This window comes from Branchiostoma lanceolatum, chromosome 17 (genome assembly GCF_035083965.1).
Source record: "Branchiostoma lanceolatum isolate klBraLanc5 chromosome 17, klBraLanc5.hap2, whole genome shotgun sequence".
Lineage (NCBI taxonomy): Eukaryota > Metazoa > Chordata > Leptocardii > Amphioxiformes > Branchiostomatidae > Branchiostoma > Branchiostoma lanceolatum.
In genome coordinates this window covers 9914570-9934623 of record NC_089738.1, presented here as the reverse complement: position 1 = coordinate 9934623, position 20054 = coordinate 9914570, and the positions used below count along the sequence as shown (strand labels likewise).

The 20054-nt window shown below is 42.5% G+C and overlaps 3 protein-coding genes across 5 annotated transcripts in view; 2 read left to right on the top strand and 1 right to left on the bottom strand.

Moving 5' to 3' along the window:
* LOC136422724 (mediator of RNA polymerase II transcription subunit 12-like protein) overlaps positions 1 to 19858 on the top strand; it is a 34515-nt gene extending 14657 nt beyond the window's left edge. Inside the window, exons 27-45 of one of the 3 annotated variants that reach the window (XM_066410576.1) lie at positions 8245 to 8385; positions 8730 to 8881; positions 9223 to 9330; positions 9560 to 9631; positions 10366 to 10454; positions 10811 to 10975; positions 11517 to 11652; positions 11820 to 11888; positions 12250 to 12359; positions 12849 to 12981; positions 13399 to 13560; positions 13882 to 14127; positions 14520 to 14654; positions 15240 to 15266; positions 15421 to 15547; positions 16035 to 16158; positions 16651 to 16795; positions 17658 to 17902; positions 18236 to 19858. In XM_066410576.1, coding sequence (XP_066266673.1) covers positions 8245 to 8385; positions 8730 to 8881; positions 9223 to 9330; positions 9560 to 9631; positions 10366 to 10454; positions 10811 to 10975; positions 11517 to 11652; positions 11820 to 11888; positions 12250 to 12359; positions 12849 to 12981; positions 13399 to 13560; positions 13882 to 14127; positions 14520 to 14654; positions 15240 to 15266; positions 15421 to 15547; positions 16035 to 16158; positions 16651 to 16795; positions 17658 to 17902; positions 18236 to 18626 — 2777 coding nt within the window. In that variant the 3' untranslated portion in view covers positions 18627 to 19858. Of the gene's footprint in view, positions 1 to 8244; positions 8386 to 8729; positions 8882 to 9222; positions 9331 to 9559; positions 9632 to 10365; positions 10455 to 10810; positions 10976 to 11516; positions 11653 to 11819; positions 11889 to 12249; positions 12360 to 12848; positions 12982 to 13398; positions 13561 to 13881; positions 14128 to 14519; positions 14655 to 15239; positions 15267 to 15420; positions 15548 to 16034; positions 16159 to 16650; positions 16835 to 17657; positions 17903 to 18235 lie in introns of all 3 variants that reach the window. The other 2 variants (XM_066410573.1, XM_066410574.1) reach the window with 2 other exon arrangements.
* LOC136422726 (uncharacterized) lies at positions 92 to 6645 on the top strand. The gene is made up of 5 exons (XM_066410578.1): positions 92 to 759; positions 2324 to 3802; positions 4210 to 4438; positions 4543 to 4689; positions 5049 to 6645. The coding sequence occupies exons 1-5, from the start codon at positions 397 to 399 to the stop codon at positions 5300 to 5302; spliced, it is 2472 nt and encodes an 823-aa protein (XP_066266675.1). The 5' UTR covers positions 92 to 396; the 3' UTR covers positions 5303 to 6645.
* LOC136422728 (uncharacterized) lies at positions 6416 to 7806 on the bottom strand. Its single transcript, XM_066410580.1, has one exon. The coding sequence runs from the start codon at positions 7678 to 7680 to the stop codon at positions 6925 to 6927; it is 756 nt and encodes a 251-aa protein (XP_066266677.1). The 5' UTR covers positions 7681 to 7806; the 3' UTR covers positions 6416 to 6924.
* Positions 19859 to 20054: the final 196 nt, after the last annotated feature.

Genomic DNA, 20054 nt, shown 5'->3' with positions numbered 1-20054 from the left:
CTTGTTTTACCATTATTTCATTGCGTAAAAAATGATGGCATTGTGTTTGCTTAAAGGGGAACACCAGGGGGTTCCAGTACTTTTTGTTTGAATGGCGAAATATACCTTATAAACGTTTTTCCCGTCGCTGCGCGGATCCATCGTAGTTCGTTAATCTGGCAGCGGTCTGAAGTTACCGCATGCCCAAAGCCCGGGCGCCGACATTTTGCCTCGAATTTCACCACATCCGGGAACTCTACTACGTCAACGTGAAATGGAACTCATATTCGAATCCGCGCGTTCGCAAAGTGAAAACAAATTTATCCAAATCCTGTAAATGATACTGTGACAACAGCTGTGACAACACGACGACTTGACCGGCTTCGTGGCAAACCCGGAAGTGGGGAGGGGGGCAAGATGCCGTCCTGTGTGGTTTGTCCCAACAATAACGTGAACACCAAGGGCAGACACATAAGTTTTCATCGATTTCCCTCGGACAACAGTCAGCTCCACAAGTGGTTGATCGCGGTACGATGCTATTTGCGAGAGCCATGGTCCTTGGAAAAGATTCAAGGAAGTCTCTTTTCAAAAAACCCTGCATTTCTTTGTTCTCAGCATTTTGATGCCAATAATTGTGCTGATAATCCCAAGGCCCGGTTTGTTCCTTACAAAGTCCCAGCGAAAGTGTTGTCCGACGCTGCCGTCCCCACCCTGTTTGGGGGAAACACATCACCTCGCGAATCGTCGGAGAGGCAGCGAGACAAAAGGGAACGGAAAGAGGTATGTACGCCGTACATTTTACCTAATCGATATGCGTGTAGAATAATTGAATGTATGTGTTTTTTTTAAACTTGCTGAACCCAGCCTTGTCAGAACAAGCCACACAGAATTTGAAAAATAAATAAAAGCATAAACTCCAGTGGTCTCCTTTACAAATGCCTACGGCTGTTTCTTTTTTAACTCCTAGCATTTTTCTGGTAGCTTCCGGGATCTTTCCTGACGCACTAGTCACGTTGTTTACATAGTCTGGGCGTTCCCCGGCATCCCTGCAGCCCTTACCCTGGGTTCCAGACTGTTTATCGGGCCTTTTAGCCGGTACCTTGCAGTCAGTTCTCTCGGTGGCACAGAGACCCCAGCCCGCCGAACCCTAATTAGCGCACCGGGGGAGTTCTAGCCGGGGAGTTGACCGGCCCTGGGCGCGGTTATCACCCCTACGGGCTCAACTCCCCGGAGCGTTGATTAAGACCGGGCGGGCAGACTGTTCTCTGGCCACCGTAGGAAATCGATAGCGACCCGATACTAGTCTGGCGCCCAGGGAATGCAGCCCTGTGAGATCTGTGTTGTTTGGGACTCACGTGCCCCACAGCCCGGTGGGCGGAGTTTTGATGTCTGTCCCTTTGACGGCCTATGCCGCCCCACTTTGTGCAACCGTACCCCAAGAGCGCTAGCGGTAGGGAATGCATAAATTAACCATATATGGACTCGAAGTGTAACAACTTGAAGTTCGTGCGTCCTACGCGCCGATTTTCTATGTCCCAGGAAAAAGTATGACCATGAGAGGATTTGCTAATAAAGCATTATGCTACCCAGTGTTGGCTTGAGTGGCGTGTCAGAAGGGAGGTAAGGGCGGTTGTTTACATGATTTTTCTGTCCCTAAAGCTTAGTAAATACATGTTGTAATGGGGGTGGGGGGTGAGGGCTGGAAAATGTAGCGACCGGGTCAGCGCCCTTCTACCCTTTCAGCGCCCTTCTCAAATATCTGCCATCGTTTATTTTGGTGTAGCAAAAAAAATCTGCGTTTCTGGTTACGAATACCTACGTACCCTAAACCTGCCGACCTTTTTTTTGTCCACCGGCCCTAGCAAAGTGGCAATAGGGAAATACAATTTTCTGTCTGACATCTGAGTGATTAAAACATTATACAGTAGTACAAAAATAAACCTAGCTGTTGGAACATGCCAATGTCCACGATACATTTTAGTTTTGCATTTTGTTATGTTGTCTTCTGCACGTAACTGTTAAATCAAGTACTAGTACCATCTTTTTGTTTTGTTTTAGCTTGTCATGCAAATGTTTTGTTCTGTCCTAGCTATATATCAGACACCTATGTGTTTTGCGAGAGTCTCTGAACTGAACTGATGTGTTTTGATTGCTTTTTTGCTGTCAGGATTCTGCAACATTTTGATACTCAATATGTGATTGGGTCTCCCCTTTTTTGTGTGTTATTGAAAATTTCAGTCCTTTTTGGTCTTCTAAGGGTGGATTCCCAAATTAATGTTTGTCCCTAACCCAATCTCCTATCTTTTTTCTTCAATATAGTTATCATTTTTATTGCTTTTTTCAGCTTCTTAAGAAGTTACTTGACAGCGATGTCACACCTACGTCATCGCTGTCAGTCAACTCAGGCACTGTCACACCTACGTCATCAGGCACTGTCACACCTACGTCATCAGGCACTGTACATGTCACGCCTACGTCATCAGGCACTGTCACATCTACGTCATCAGGCACTGTCACGCCTACGTCATCAGGCACTGTCACGCCTACGTCATCAGGCACTGTCACGCCTACGTCATCAGGCACTGTCACGCCTACGTCATCAGGCACTGTCACATCTACGTCATCAGGCACTGTCACGCCTACGTCACCAACTGACAGTTATGATGTAGAAGTAGCACAAGGGTGTGCACTTATGTTTCATACATACTCCAAGCCTCCAAGTGCAGAACCCGACAAGTTTGTTGATGCTTCCACACAAACTGAGCTCACCAGTGCCATGATAGAGTCCCTACTTTCCTCAACTTCATGTTCAACTCCTAAAGAGAATACATGTTCAACTCCTAAAGCCAATACGTGTGACTTGTCGTTTGCAACAATGTCTCCAGTATCCAGCGTCTCAGACAAGAACGACTCCACATTCCATCCATCAGACTTTGAATCCGATTTGGACAATATGGATAGTGACTCAGAGGGTGAAGATGAAGAAGGAAATAACTCAAAATACTTCATTGTGCACAAAGACAAGATTCTTGAAAGGTTTCAGACTTGTGAGTGTGGCCATCCACTTGCAATCTGGAGACTGTCATCAACTGGCTCCATGCTAACAATCAAATATGAATGTTCAGACTGTTTCAAGCGAGGAACCTGGTACTCTCAACCAAGAATTGGGAGTATGGCTGAAGGTAACCTTCTTATTCCAGCTGCTATTCTCTTTGCTGGGGGTACCTATAGAAAGTATGCAGATATCTGTGACACTCTGAAGCTCAAAAATTTTTCAGAATCCCACTACAATGATGTGCAAAGAACATTCCTCCTACCTGCGGTCAACGATTACTACCTTAACGAAGAACAGCTCATCCTGAGACGCTTCCAAACAACCCCAGAAGATGATGTACAAGTGACCTTGTTAGGAGATGGGAGGTGTGATTCCCCAGGGTACTGTGCAAAGTACTGTAGTTACACACTGATGGAAGAGGAAACCCAACTCATCTTGAACTTCAGTCTTGTTCAAGTAACTGAAACCGGAACATCTCAGTCAATGGAGAGACATGGCTTTGAGAAATCAATGGAGTTCATTAGAGAGAGCGGCATTGAGGTTGAGTGTGTGGCCACCGACCGTCACAGGGGGATTGGTGCGTCATTAAAGCAACCCAACAACAGGAACATCAATCATCAATATGATGTATTTCATATGGCGAAGTCAATTGAGAAAAAGCTGTCGGCATATGCTAAGAGGAAGGCGTATAAAGATCTCGGCCCATGGATCAAGTTCATCAAGAACCACCTTTGGTGGTGTTCCAGTACCTGTAAAGGAGATGATGTGGTAGGAAGAAAATTGCAATTGTAGTAAGAATTAAGATACCTAATGTTGATATATTGCTTAATAAATTTATAACAGAAACTCTTAGGCCATTATTAATAGCCATCCTTGTTAAAAAGTAACATTAATGTCATTGTATGAGTAGTAATAGTAGATTGATCAATTAGCATATAATGTGTGTTGTATATACCTAACAACTTTACAGTACTGTTGTCTCAAGACAATGTTTGGTACTCAGCTCAGATAATACTGTTAGTGCATATAGTCATTCTGCTGTGACATGCTTTTTTAACATTTTGAGTAACTACGAATGACCATAGACTCATATGAAAAAAATAACATTAGTATATGTCTTTAGTGACAGATCAGCCCCCTCCTTAATTATTTTTTTTATCATTATGTGCATGCAGCTCCTCCAGGAGAAGTGGCTCTCTGTGATCGACCATGTTGCTAACCACCACGAATTTGGAGACAATCAGCTGTTCAGAAAGTGTGCTCACCCACCTCTCACCGCTGACGAAAGAGAAAACATCACTTGGCTGAGACCTGGAAGTCCCCCACATCGTGCCCTGCGTGAGGTAGTGTCTAATAAGACACTTCTCAGAGACATGGCACATCTGACAGGTTTCAAGCACACAGGTAATTATATAATCATCCCATTTCAAAAATTGTATGACAGATTATGAAAAGCCAAATTCTTTTGTGGTAAAGTTGATGAATTATAGTCCTTTTTTGTTCTGCAGGTCCATTGGAGGTGTTTCATAATATGATTCTGAAATACGTCCCGAAGCGTCAACATTTCCCCAACTTGTCAATGCGAAGCCGTCTGCAGCTTGCAGTGCTGGACCACAACAACAACGTGTTCCGCGAGCAAGCAATGACAAGACAAGGTGAGTCATTTATATATAAAAATTGCCAATTTCACATCTCTTTCACTCTGGGTCATCTTGTCCAACAGGTTTACTTAGATAAGATGAATAAAAACAAAGCTGTCCTTATTATTATTAGATAAAAAAATGCAACTTACTCTTCTCAACTGATAAGGTATGTCATTAGCATACATGGCTGATGTACATACATATATCATGATCCGTCCATACAAGTAGATAAGCTTGATGTTTTTTTTACAATTCAGTGTTCATGTATGTAGTCAGGGCTTGCTTGACTTATCTATGCTACACAAACCAGAACTGTTCCGTGTCCCACGGTATACACGTAAATCATGCTTTTTTTTATGTCACTGCCACAGGTGACCCTAGATGGTCTGTTGTCTACCCCAAGAGAACTAGCCTATGGGTGGCTCGGAGGCTTTTCGAACCTAAGCGATATGAGTTCAGACAGGTATTGATGCAGGATGTAGTAGGCAGGAAGGAAAGTGGGGTGTGGAAGTGTGGGGAAAAGGTCCTCCCTGATCCCCACCTTCCATCAAACATCGCTCCTGTGGAGCGTGGAGACAAGCAGGTGGTGATCGATGCCTATCTGACAAGATATCGACCTCGCTGACTGAATCTCCATGATAGTACCAACATGTGACATGTACTATTACTTTGCTTGCTCACGGAACACGTTGTTATTGGGGTCCAGCACTGCAGTCTGCAAGCTGCAGATGGCTTTGGGAAGTTGGGGAAATGTTGGGGTTTCAGGACATACTTTTAAATCATGTTATGGAATACATATTGAATATTTAAGAGCGTTAACCTTAAATGTATTTTGCTGACATTCAGCTTTATTTTATGTGGTGCACCCAAAATTCTTTCTGTGCACCTAATTTTTTTGGTTGGGTGCACCAGTGCACCTATTTCCACAAATAAATTTCAAGCCCTGACATCCAATGGACCTGCAAAAAGGACTTTATTTCCATTGTGTACATCTGTTTATCTCAATAATTTTCTACATATTAATCATAAAGCTGGTGTACATAAGTTCTTGTTTTGAAACAACTTTCTCTATCGTTACTGCTATAGGATGGAAAAATGACAATATCCAATATTCTATCTGTGATTCTGTATACTTCATTTTGCTGTAACACTCACAAAGAATATGTTCATGCAACCGATACATGCAATTGATACTTTGTTGAAAATGTCATGTTTTTCTTGAGACTGCATATTGTTAAATGGCAATGTCAAGAAGTGTACACTCCGCAGATTAACAGTTTACAATCTGGGTGCTTGAAAAAAAAAAACAGTGTTATATTTCCATGAAACTCTACAGCCCATGGTATTCCTACAGTCTTCAATCTAGCTGGTGCTAGACAGAACTATGTAACACACATTACAGCATTTTCAGGACAATACAGCTGACCAACTTTAGCCAATCACATCGTTTAAACCTGATTGTGTCAGCGCTGGTCTGACTGGTAACCAATCATATCGCTGAAATGTGACACAAACAGATTAGCCTTTGTCTGACTCGGTAATTTGCATTAGAGGTATCAATTACAGTAGGTGCAGAAGTTCGCACAAAGTTACAAAGATCAAAAGAAGCCCCACGTATTACAAGGTCCTTGGTAGTTGGTTATAGCACAACTGGGGTGCAAGTAAATTGTCCATACAGATGGAAAAGATATTTATACATTGTGGTAGCGGCAGCGCAGAAATTTTTTTTCTAATTCCCAAACTTTTAAAACTGTAATGTAGCAAATACTTAGTTCTCTCTTTGAAGTTCGAGACTTGCCCAGTCACTTGGTGCCAGGGAGTCTGGGGAGGCGTGGCCATAGAATCACAGCACGTGCCACATTTGTTATTGTATCATTTTGTTGTCAAGGAGGGTTGATCTATGTTTGCAAGAGAAGAGGGTATGTTTCGCACATTTTGTGACAATTAAAACATCTGGATTACAATCAACTCTTGTCTGTGTATGTTTATATTGTAATACAATAAATTGAAGGTCGCTGTGTACTCATACATTTCTGACATTGGAACATTTTACAGAGTAAAAGAAATGTCTACCCTAACTTATAGTGAACTGTTCCGGGGATTCCCTCTCGAGAGGGCATTTCCCGGAGAACATAATTGCGTACAACTTTAAACCAAGACGCCAACCCCCGGCGCCAGGACAGTGCCGACCCGGCCACCCCACCGTCGGAACCTGAACTTTAGGAAGCTCACAGTCTTGAGTACTGATCAAACATCGTAGACATAGTCATAGACTTCATCGTCGTCAGCATCGCGGAATCCCCTGTACTCCTCGCTAGGCTCGGGGTACGCCTCCCTGATGGCCCAGACCGCGCACGACGGAAGGACTCTCCTTATTTTCTTTCCTAGCCGCTGGTGCAGGAACGACGTGCACTGGCGGTAGGCCTGCATGCGGTAGGTGCGATGCTGGTACTGCGGCTGCCTCTGGATATCAACACGGAAGTTGAGCGCAGCGTCGAGCACGGCTCTGTTGAGGACGACGGCGCTGAAGTCCTCGTGATCTATCAGGCACTGAATCCCGTCCCACTGGCCAACACCTTTGGCCTCGGCTTCGGACAAATCGTGGCAGCATACGCACTCACGTACGGTCGTCATCTGTCGGCAGTTTGTGCACCTGCACCAAATAAAATCATCCAAACGCCACTCCTCCGTCTCGACGTCTTCTCCGTCCCAGTACTCAACACTGTGAGCTTCCAAAAGCTCAGGTTCCGATGGTGGGGTGGCCGGGTCGTCGTCACTGCCCCCCTCCCCACTCGGTCCTGGCGCCGGGGGCTGGCGTCTTGGTTGGAAATTGTACGCAATTATGTTCTCCGGATCAAAATCTTCTCTTTCTGGGTCCATGTTTGTTGTTTTCACTTTGCGAACGCGCGGATTCGAATATGAGTTCCATTTCACGTTGACGTAGTAGAGTTCCCGGATGTGGTGAAATTCGAGGCAAAATGTCGGCGCCCGGGCTTTGGGCATGCGGTAACTTCAGACCGCTGCCAGATAAACGAACTACGATGGATCCGCGCAGCGACGGGAAAAACGTTTATAAGGTATATTTCGCCATTCAAACAAAAAGTACTGGAACCCCCTGGTGTTCCCCTTTAATGGTCAGGGGGTTTTGCCTAAAATCCTGAGGACCTAGGTTCAAATCCAATTCTTCACTACGCCTAAACTTGTTGAAGATTTTAGATTTTAAGATGCTCCTGTTCCACCTGTATTGTGTGCACAGGTGTTAGAAAAGAGAGAGACAGACCAGGAATTTACGCTTTGATTGCTGGCATACGACTCACTTTATTAAAGATGTCCGAACGGGACCGTTCAAACAGCTGGTCCCGTTTGAAACGGCGGAACACTACAGAATACGTGTTCCCCAACTCTGCCCTTCATTACATTCTTCTCCACCAACCGTGGCATTCGCTGATGTCTATAAAGAGGCCCCTTTGTCAAAGCACAAACATCAAACAACAAAAATGTCTTTTTCGTTTAACACCAAACCCTGAGTATGAATTTGTGTTCCCCAACACTGCCCTTGTTACACAGGTGATGCCGGCCACACCTCGGGAGGCCCAGGTAACAATACAAACTCCTCAGGTGAGATCAGCATCTCCAGCCTCTTCGCCCCCATCTCTGGACTGGACGACCTCGACCTTGACATTGGTGGATCGGGGTCTCGTGGGTCAGGTAATCATTACAGTCATAATTTACCTTCTTCTGGTTTTGTAGTCTTTTGTTCTTGTGGGTTCTGTCCACACTTTTGCAGTTTCCATTTGAATTTTAAGCATGTTAACACTAACAGGAAGTTGGGTCAAAAGTGATTAAAGTTAAGGTCTAGTTCAGGAAGTGGCATGTTGGAGTTGGTAGAACTATTACTCATAAATCAAACATGAAAAAGTAAATGGCTACTGATTCACTGTGAGGTACAGACTGTTCATGGTCTGTCTATTTGCTTGTGTTTTCACAGTTATATTTTTTCCATATTCTAGTCTAGATCTTTTTACTTACTTGTGGCCCCCTCCCCCTTTTAGGTCATCTTGAAAATGCCAGCCTCCACGAGTATGCCAAGTACGGTCTGCGCACCATCTGTCAGCAGGAGTGGGTACAGGAGCGCTGTCTGCACGACCCTGAGGGCCTGTGTACAGCAGAACTACTGCTGGACCCCATGCTGTCACAGCAACAGGTACAGCTACATGTATATAGTACAGCCATACATGATACAGTATAGCCATACAGTTGTCATTGCTCAAGATATTAATGATACATTAGCCCTTCCAGCATGATTGGCCATGATCGTGGCTCTGTGGTAGAGCACGATCGGTCACAATTGTTGCTCCCATGACACAAGCCTGAACTTGCCCTCGACCTCGGTTATCCACAATTAGAGCTTTGCTACTTATTGACAATCCCCAGCATACAGCCTCATTCTTGGCAGACATCTTGTCATTCTTGCATTTGAAAGGTTTTTCCCGCAATCTAGGTTGAACTTGTTTGCATGCAATGGTTGTCATATTTCCCCTCTAGGCCCAGAACCTGCTACAGTTGATTTGTTACCCAGACGGGATGCCAGGACTACTGGACGATGACGACAGCGGTGATAAACAAAAACAAGTCATCAGTCAGATTCTACAGGTAAGAACTTTCTACTGCTATTACATGACTTGTATAACAACTCCCATATAGTTATAATTTGAGTGCTAGATAGATTTTGAGATAAATTAGAACTTTAACTAATTATGATGTGGTGTATGATTAAAGCAAATTACCAAAAGTAGAACTAGTGAAAAATGGTATATACTAAGAAAATGGGCAGAATGATATTTCTTTTAATTTTGATGTTTTCCTCTGACTATCCCTGTAGCGGCTGGACAAGTGGTGGCTGCGTGTGTCCTGGCTGGAACTGCAAGTGATGATAAAACAGTGTCCACCTTCGGTATGTAGGTTCTTCTCTATAGATAAAGAAGTTATGATAACATTTACCTATTTTTTATTGAACTAGAGCTGGTATCAGTAATTCACAAAAGTATCTTAAAGGGGCATATTGTAGAATCTGGTGGGCAAAAACTACAAATAGTAAGAATTTGAAAGATCTCCACTAAGATTCACATTTGTAACTTATTTGTTACTTATTTCCAAGATATTCCCGTCATTTTGTCACATTTCCACCATTAATAAACGAGGAAAAACGCAAAACGTGTAAAATCTGGTTCATCTCCGTCCCGCAAGTTAATATGCAAATAAACCAGCGTAGAACGCTACGAAAAATCTGAATTAACTGTATGGTCGGAGTTCGAGCGTCACAGAAAAATCACCACAAGTGAACAAACTTCAGAACGTCGGGCGTTCGATCGCGTGTTCGGTGGTTCGTCGGAATGTTGGACAAGATGGCGGCCAATTCAAGCGGCGGTGGGGATTGCGTATATAATTTTTTTCAAGACGTTCGCACGACACTGCAAAGTCGCATCCGTACGTGATGAATATTGCTGTGCAGTGTAATAAGGTAGATTCAACTAATCAAAAACAAAGAATTTTGTTTTATGTTCATGTCACAATATGCCCCTTTAAAGTTAAAGGTACATTTGTGTATTGTAGATTCTGATTGCTTTTAAAGACCAATAGTTTGGAAATGTCATACTTAGAATTTATTTGATCTGTTTTATTTTGTAGGAGATGAACAGTTTACTTGATAAGATAGCCCACTGCACCATTGAAGTGTTCCAGCATCAGACAACACAAGGAGACAAGGGAGAGGCCAAGTAAGCTTGTCAGCTGTCATTGGCTAATTTTCTATTACATCATTTCATTTGTGGATGGGTTCCACATTTGAGTTCCCCGTGATTCAATTTCACGGTAGGGAGAAAATGGAGTGTTTTGGGTGGCTTTCAGTTCACGGTTAAAACAAGGTGGTAGGCGTATAGTGGTGGTTCAAAGTTTGTTGTGAAAAAGAGGTTACTGCAAAAATTGGGTATATCAAACTACCGCAAACTTATATGCATTAGCAGTATCATCTCATCAATTGATGTCAGAGAGTCATGTACTTTTCAAACCCCCTGCCATTACACCACCTCTGTGATAACACAAAATAATGACTAACTTATCACCTCTTCCATAGGGAGGATGTGGAGTGGCACGAAAGCTGGCTGGTGGCGCCTCTCATCTCTAAGATGCCCAGCTCGGTGCAGGGGCGGGTGCTGCGCGCAGCTGGCCAGGTGCTGGAGAGCGGCAACAGCTGCTTCGCCAGGTCAAAGGCCGACAGGGAGCGGCAAGCTCAGAAAACGTACGTTCGTAGATTCCTGGAAAGGTTGGGGTTTGATATTTCCAAGCATTAGCGATATTGATACAATCAAATGTGATGCCAGTCAAAGATGATGCTGTCCAGTTCAATCAAAGATGATGACCACAAAAGAGTAATGATATTATGAAAATGGTGTGCAAGGAAAATATTGATTTACAGCTATATCTGCAGAATGGACAGCAAGCTGTTTCAGACACAGGGTATGGGTGGAAGAAATAATTGCTGTCCCTCAATAATTGAGGACAGCATCAGTTGACAGCTGTGGTTGCCTAGCCTGGGTAGCTGTGTTCTTTCATATTGCTGTCTTATCAATCTGCTTTTCCACCCAAAATTTATGTCTTGAACAGCAGAACACCATATATATGGCCTCTGTGGTTCAGTATTGACCATGGTAAAATTCACAACAGCCCTAAAGCATCATCTATGGCTAAACAGCCCTATACAAGAATGGCGGTCTCTGCCACAAAAAGCACAACACCATACTGTCCAATATGCCAGCTGATCGCTGTTCTGTTCCCTCTAGGCTGTCCCTGTTGAACCAGCAGCCCTTCCTGTCCGTGGTGCTGACCTGTCTGAAAGGACAGGATGAACAGCGTGAAGGCCTGCTGTCCTCTCTACAGACACAGCTGACACAGCTGCTACAGGCCAAAGAAAAGGATGTGAGTACAGTCAATGCAGTGATAGAGAATGGTATGAATTGAGTTAGCTTATACATTAAGTTTTTGTTAGATATAAGCTTAAGTTTAACTTTGATAATCATTCATGATTATATTTATTTATATACTATGATCTTAGGCTGAAGACTTTTCCATTTCTGTCCTTACAGGAACATTTCTTTGAGGATGTGAAGAACAAAAAGATGTTGGAGGAATCCTTGCAGCTTAGATTAAGCCTGGTAAGTATGTAATAGACTAATAGTGATTGTTGAATTGTTGCCTAATATGTATAATGTATAATTCAACAATATAGACGTCTAGATGCCTTATGATACAATACATCATACGATTTTTGTATAGACTGTTAAAGACTCTATATGCATTATATATTTGGACCATGACTACTGTAATTCTTTATTTGTTTTAAGGTTAACTTAAGTTTAGGTACTTAAATGAACCCTAGTCAACCACAAAAATGTCATCATCAGAAATATACATGTAGTTATGTTTGCTGTGAACTACTCTATTTCCCCAAAACCAACCGCAATATTGACTGGATTTACTGTAAATTATATCTTTTTGTTGTTTGTGTGTTTGCAGTTGGGTGGGATGTTTGACACTGTCCAGCGCAGTACCCAGCTTACTACAGACTGGGCCCTGTTACTGCTACAACTCATCAGTTCTGGTACTGTGGACCCTCAGAACAACAGGTAAACTCTCATCGGTGCTTTCTAGCATTAATCATAGTTCAACCATTGATATAGCCATAAATTTAATTCTTGTTTCTTTCAGTATAACTTTATTTTCACCGTTTTCACGGTCACCTCTGTATCTTGAACTTATCATCACCGTGGAAAAAACCTTTATGATTCCTTCACACATCCGTTCTGTAAATCACTTGCCACCACCTTGAAGTTAAAGTTCAGTGAAAATGTACGTTTTCCGTACACCATGAAATTTTGCTACCATGAAGATAAGTAAATTACAGTAACAATTAGCAGCAGATTCCAACATCAGGACCACTATCAATCGTAAAGGAAAAGTAAAGTTGAAAAATCACTTGTCTTCAGAAAAAAAGCAACACAAGTCCTTAACCTTCTCCCTGATGCCTAAATCTGTAACCAATAGGGAAGTAGCTGCCAAACGGCTACTTCAGTGTGCTAAAAGTTAATTCAAATTGTATTGTTGTTGTTTTGCAGTGCCCTGTTTACCACAGTGTTGGACATGCTGTGTGTACTACTCAGTAGCACCATGGCATCAGAGTGCAAAGACAGCAGTCCTAGCTCTGGAGACGAGAGAAGAATATACATCAACCTCATAAAGAAACTCAAGGTACGTAGGTGAAAAATTTGATAAGATAAAAAAAGTCACTTTTTGGCAATCTCTGATGACGCAAATTCATTGAAAAGGCATAAAAACGCTACTACATGTATTTGGATCATCAGGCAAAATAATTGCATCGCCGTTGTGGCGGACTGATACAAAAAAGGCTTTGATGGCAAACCAACCAGGCTTTTCTGGAGATTAAAAAAATCTATGCATAGCTATAACGATCACCAAGCAATAGGGGCAGAAATCAGGGTGACGACCGTGAACTTCCGGCAGATTACCGTGCCCTAACCCGAACCCCGGTCAGATTCGAACTCGACTTGGAACCTTGAGAAAGGACTAAAATCTGGTTGTTTACTAATAGCACTACATTATTCTATAGCTTACAGATGTTGTTTTGTTTGTTTGTTTTCCTTACAGAAAGAGCTTGGTGACAAACACTCTCCAGGGGTGGACAAAGTGAGACAACTTCTGCCACTGTCTAAACAGTTTACTGATGTCATCACCTGTGAGCCAATGGGAAGCCTCATAGACACAAAGGGCAACAAGATCGCTGATTTTGACTCCATTGACAAGAAGCAGGTACTGTGTTACATCCTTGTTGTTTGAATACATGTATATTAGGAATATTCATTGGCTAACAAACAACCAATCAGCAACAGAAGGAGTTATTGCCACCCCAAAGTTGAATAATTCCTACAGGGCTGTTGATTGGCTAACAAACTGTCAATCAGGATCAAAGTTTCTTAGATGGCTGTTCATTGACTAAATAGCCAATCAGGAACAGGCATAGCACGTGCCACTGTCACTGTAAGATTTCTTAGAGAGCTGTTCATTGGCTATTGCTACCTCAGAGTTTCTTTTGTTCTTGTAAGTAATTGTTTTGCCTTGCTTCAATTTCAGGGTCTCCAAGTTGCCAGCAAACAGAAAGTATCAGGCTGGGATCTCTTGGAAGGACACAAGAACCCTGGTCCCCTGTCGTGGTCCTGGTTTGGTGCGGTCCGTATGGAGAGGAAGCCACTGCTGTATGAGGAGCAGCACAGACTCTTGCTGCACCACACCCACACCAGGAAGAAACCCATGGAGTACTACCTGGAGCCGCCACCACTCCCCCCGGTGGAGGAGGAGGAAACTGCAGCTCCTGCTCAAGTACGTTTTGTGTATTAGATTTCATTTACATTAAAATGGAGGTATAGTTTCGGATTTGTTTGCATCTCTATGTGCGTGCTGTTCCGGCACAATATCTCAAGAACAGTTCTGCGATTGTGAAGGTATTTGGTATGTGGGTAGGTGTTGTGAACCTGATGATCAAGGTCGATTTTTGTCCTCCTGGTGGCCAACCTTGGTACTGCAGCAGAGCTTCTGGTTTTTGTATCTCTGGTCCTGGACATACTGTGATCTAATGTCATAGTAATGTAGCGCTGGCAAAAGGATGTATGTTGTAAGATCTCTCAAGTAAGTATATGGTTAGAATCTGTTTTTACATAGCAAACAATTTTCTTTGAATGGCATCATGAAGTTTAATTTGTTAACCCTTGTAGGACCAAGGGAAGCAGACACCAGACCCGATCAAGCAGCCCGAGCCCAAGCCTGCGCAGACGCCCAAGAAAACCAAAGCAGCGGCAGCCAGGAAACGGAGACAGTCCAAGGCAGTGAGCCAGTCCAACAGAGAGCAGGTCTGTTCTTATACTGTACCGACCACAGTGACTGTAAACCATGTGGGCAGGGGATAGTGCCATTGTAGTTTGTCTCCACGTCATCATATCCAGGGGTGCCTACGTATTCATACAAATTTTACATACCAGTTTTACGGAATACAACAAATTTTACGGAATTCATTCGATCTTTTATTAAGAAACATACAAATTTTACGGAATGTATTTGATCCATTACAAAGAAAAATGCTAATCTTATATGAGTTTTATTAATATATGTTGTAAGGATTATATGTATTCCGTAAGACTCGTATGAATTCAATATAATGTGTATGTTTCTAAGTGGTGGATCGTGTGAATTCTGTAAAATTCGTATGTATTCCGTAAAACTCAAATGAATTTCAAAAATTTGTATGGATACGTAGACACCTCTGATATCAGCTACCTCTTTATTAACCTAACCATGCTGCTCTATCCTATTCTGATCATGGTTCATTTTATATCACGATACCATTCTACTGTAGGTCTCATACTACATTATAGTGTAGTCACTGTCTTAACATCATACTTACTACATGCTTTTATTCCCCCTTAACTTTGCGGCAGTCTTGTAGGATTTCTCGCCTTCCCCAGGCAAGTATACATAAATAATGATGACATGCTTCATTAAAAAAAATTGATATGAAAGAGAGCATCTCCTAGGAGTGTAGTTGGAAAATGTCATTGCTATTGGAAGAAAAGTATGTTTTGTTAATCACAATGTGTATTAATTTTCTCTTCGATATAGAGCCATACGAGCACGTTAATGAACCAGATCCCCCCATATGGAGACCAGCAACACATGATGCAGCCTAACTACTATCTACAGCCCAACCCTCACCCGTCATATGGGTATCAGCAGCCACTACCACCAGGTATGTACATGGAACTTACAAGATGTTACCCCAGGTAAAAGACATCTTTGTTTGCATTGCATACCTGGTAAACTGCCTTATGGCATAACACACCAGGTTTGTACTGAAGAATACATGCTATATATGCGGACAGATCTATTTGATCCACTCACACCAGGAAGGAACCCTGCTCTTTTCAAAAAGTGTGATGGGTTCTTTATCGTGCTTGAGATGTGGCTCTCCTTAAACATGGGGCCTCCATTTAACGTCCTAACCAAGGGACGTCCCTAAACGTATCCAGGTACTCAATTTCACGAGTGAAGTGAGGATATTCATATTAAGTGCCTTTCCCAAGGGCACAACATCAGGGCATGTCAGGGGATTCCAATCCAGGACCTTCCGGCAAAAATTGATTATGCCATGCAAAGCCATCATGATGTATCTTCTTTAATTAGTATTATTGTCCACCCTGAATTGATTTCCACTGATGTTTGTTTTTATTTGCCAGGTGGTCCGAGGATGGAGCAGAGGCCCATGGGAATGATCAACCCAAAGGCGGCGCTGAGTTCCATGCTGCGAGCACGACAACCTGGGAACCACCCGGTCAACAACCAACAGTTACAGCTGCAACGGTATGTATGGAAAATGTGAAAGGTAAAGGTAGTCCCATAACGTGATTTGAGGCCGTAGGGGCAGTGACTTGTTGTCCATAGTGTCCTGGAATGGTGTTGGCAGACAGAGCCCATCCCTCTCCTTCCACTGCCTTTCACCTCCCTAACCGAAGTCAGTTTCCCATTTTTACACCTGGATCGAGTGAGGAAAGTCACTGTAAGTCCATCAGGACTAGAACTGTCCTTGGTGCTGAATAGCATTCACACACGATTTACTCTTTCTTTTGTTGAAATAGACCCACTTTTTAAAAATTTTGAACCTTTTTTTGAAATAAATACAAAATATTTATCTTTTAGACAAAGATATGCCAAAACAGTACCTACCCTATAGTTCATACTAGGAAATATTGACTAATTTTGGTGTTGGGAAACATGTAAGTATCAGAATGCCTTTCTGACAGTTTGGTTGTTTATTTATTCATTGATTGATTTGTGGAATTCTCGTCCCCACAGGTGGCGTAACCAGCACCTGCGTCAGCGCCTGCAGGCACCTGCGCAGCAGAACCTGCAGCCAGGTGCTCAGTCAGGTGCCTCACAGCCGCCCATGTACTCCCCGTACGACAAGCAGCCGTCCCTCCACCACCTGCCCCAGCAGCAGGTACACACTCAACAACAGTCAGTCTCACAAAGAAAATCGGTTTGTTATGTTTTATTATTTTTATTATTTCTTTGCTTTATTACCTCAGTTTTCTTATCAGGTCAATCAAGTTCTCGTGGTTGTGGCTCTTGAATAATTTTGTTTAAACCTTTGTTCAATCATGAGAAGCTCAAATTGGCTTGCAGGCTGCTTTTCATTCAAATTACATTTGGATTGTAAAAAATGATGTATTGACTAAATATTACATAAAAGACCTGTCACCATCCCTAAATGATAAATGACTTCTCTGCAGAACTTTAAATAGTTTACTGAGCCGTTTGGTTTTATCAGAAGGACCACAAATTAAGGAACTGTGACAATGTGGCCTTGCTTTATGTTTGTACTTTGTAGCAATAATTTGGAGTCCTCCAACTCTACTACCTTTTCATTCTTTTCGATTTTTTTCCCAGATTTCTTTTTCTGTTGGTGTTTTATTCACATGGTTTAGAAATTGCTTGGTGAAAGCTTTCAGAAAATATGCTCATGAAAGAGCCAATGACTCTAGTCACTAGTTATCTCCTTCCCTTCTGACCTCACTATATTTAGATCCATCACTATAATTAGCTTGGCCTTTCAGGTATTCTTCCTGCAGTCTGTACATTTAGCACATTAATACATCACATAATTGAAAAGGTAACATAACAGAACAATCATATGTTAAATACAAAAGACACATAACTTGAACACAGACTTAAAAGAAATCAAAGTTCATTAAATCACTGTCATGTCGTGTGGCATACCAATGGGGAGACATGTACGCATTTGTTCGAGGTTTTGCGTTTTGATAGAGTTTGTTGTTGTTGACTGTGTTCTGGTGTTGCAGAGTTATGCAGGGTACAGTGCCCAGCATCAGCCGATGTCCCAGGGGGTGATGCCGGCCCCCCACCCCGAGCCTGCGGGCGGCAGCATGATCTCCCCACCCTACAGCTCTAGCTACAGCACCAGTCAGTCGGCAGGCATGATGGGGAACATGCCGGTGTCCCAGCAGAACCAGTACATGGCCCAGGGCACCGGCCCCTCCATGACTCAGCCCACACACCAGGCCATGAGCATGGGGCAGTCTGCAAGGTCTGTTATCTTTCTTTTACAGTCAAACTTAGTCTAACAACCATGTCCAAAAGACCACTTTTTGTCAGTCCCAATACAAGACACAAGCATTAAGCATTTTGTATTTTCTTTACCTCAACCTAAGCCTTTAGATGATGTAAACTATATGTATTATCCTGTCTGTAGTGACCACCTGTCCACGTACATGTAGACCAGATTTTATTGGTACCTTAAGTGGTCTTCTTTGGCAGTTTTGACTAGCTAATATGTTGTTTTTAATGGCTATACATATTCTTACATGTGCTGAGTTGTTAACAATATCACAAATGTTGCCTTATACATGTTTGTGCATAGGAATACCATGGGTGGTGGAGCCCCCATGATGTCTACTGACCCCATGCAGCAGGCTAACCTGTACCCAGCACAGCAACAACAACAACAGCAGCAACAGCAGCAGCAACAGCAAGCACAGCAGCAGGCACAACAGCAGGCACAACAGCAGGCACGGCAGAGACAGCTGCAGCAACAGCTGCAACAGGCACAGCAACAGCAGATGCAGCAGAGCCTGATGCAGCAGAGCGTCATGGGGGTGCAGAGGACAGCACAACAGCAACAGACAGCTGCTCTGGTACAGCACCTCCAGAGACAGCTGTCTGGGAACCAGACAGCACCTGTACCACCACCACCGCCGCCACAGCAGCCAGCCAGACAGCACCAACAGTTCCCTTCTGGTCACCAGTATTAGACAGCATTTCATCGGAGGGTACAGTGGACAGCACACTTTTACGAAAAGAAAGCTGCACTGGTACAGCACACAAAGCAGCACACAACATAGCTGACCCAAGCATGGTGCTTGTACTTGTATGTAGTTACAAAAGGGAGCTGATAGTGCATGCAATAGTCTGTAACAAGAACGTGTGTTGTGTAACACACAATATAGGCAACAACTTCACAATCTGTACTTCTAAGAGACACTATGTCTTACCCTGTCTGAGGGACCAAAGCGAAATGTGAGAAAGTGAAAATGACAAAGTTTACTAACTATAGCTAAGAACATCGGGCACTAAACTATACTGTACCGTTGTGGATCCAGTGCTTCACTGATAAATGTTAACATTTGGAACAGGGATCAGCTTGAACTAATTTTTGTGTGAATACATTTAGTAGATTTGTGATGTCTTTTTTGTGCTATATTTTTCTTCTTAGAAATTGCAGTAAAAACTGCCACTGTAGTTTCTTATAATAAGTATTTAATATGAAATCTACAGGCTTTACAATAATGCTCAATATTTTGTCTCTATTGCTTCCTATTAATTGGCCCAATTTTGTGTCAAGTGTGAGATCCATTTTTATGAATTGATGTAATGAAAAATTGGTGGAAATGTTGAGTATGGGGCCCATTGGTAGTACTTAGACTTTCATTCAAATCAAAGAGAAATTTATGTGTAGAGACAGGCCAAATCTTGACACTGCCATTTATTGGAAAAACAAGCTGCAAAATATTTTGTTGTGATATTTGATCATGGAATGCTACTAGAGGGTCCAGGTCCGGTCTGAGGTGTCCTGTATGTAATTTTTCAGTAAACTGTATGGATAGTCACCGCTAAATGATACATATTTCAGCCAGTTAAGTTCTTGAAAGCCTTCTTCTTGAATGGTTAGCATACGGGGCAAGGCATGTTTGGAATCTATCTCTATCTTTTCAGGACAAACGTGCACTGTTCAATTGAAAACAAAGGGTAATATTCATTCATCGTTGCATTCAACAATTAGTATAATTAACATGCTTTATAGAATGTATCATACGTAGCATACACTTTTACCAATGACAAACATATTTTGAGTCAGTCACTGTGTTTGTATTACACTCCTTTTTAAAAGTGATGTAACTTATGTTGTACATATATCTATGGCAGTATCATACTCCTGTATATAGAAATGTCTGGCTTATGGCAGAATAAAGCATTCCTGTCCAAATTATGCTATACGTATATTTTGGTGGTCTGTGTTATAGTTTATGAATGAATCAATCTCTATATTACAAATTATCTTAAGTTATTTAGTTTTCTTAACAGTTTTTCAAAATTGGCTTGAGGAAAACATTAGGATGCATTGTAGACTTATACAGGTCTATTTTTTTTTACCATACCTAAGAGATTGTTGTATATTCATA

What these genes read in the sequence shown, in the direction of transcription:
- LOC136422726 (XM_066410578.1), top strand. Translation starts at nt 397, where the DNA reads ATGCCGTCCTGTGTGGTTTGTCCCAACAATAACGTGAACACCAAGGGC. An exon ending in ACAAAAGGGAACGGAAAGAG is followed by an intron (nt 760 to 2,323) that starts GTATGTACGCCG and finishes TGCTTTTTTCAG; the next exon opens with CTTCTTAAGAAGTTACTTGA. An exon ending in CCTGTAAAGGAGATGATGTG is followed by an intron (nt 3,803 to 4,209) that starts GTAGGAAGAAAA and finishes ATGTGCATGCAG; the next exon opens with CTCCTCCAGGAGAAGTGGCT.
- LOC136422728 (XM_066410580.1), bottom strand. Translation starts at nt 7,680, where the DNA reads ATGCCCAAAGCCCGGGCGCCGACATTTTGCCTCGAATTTCACCACATC.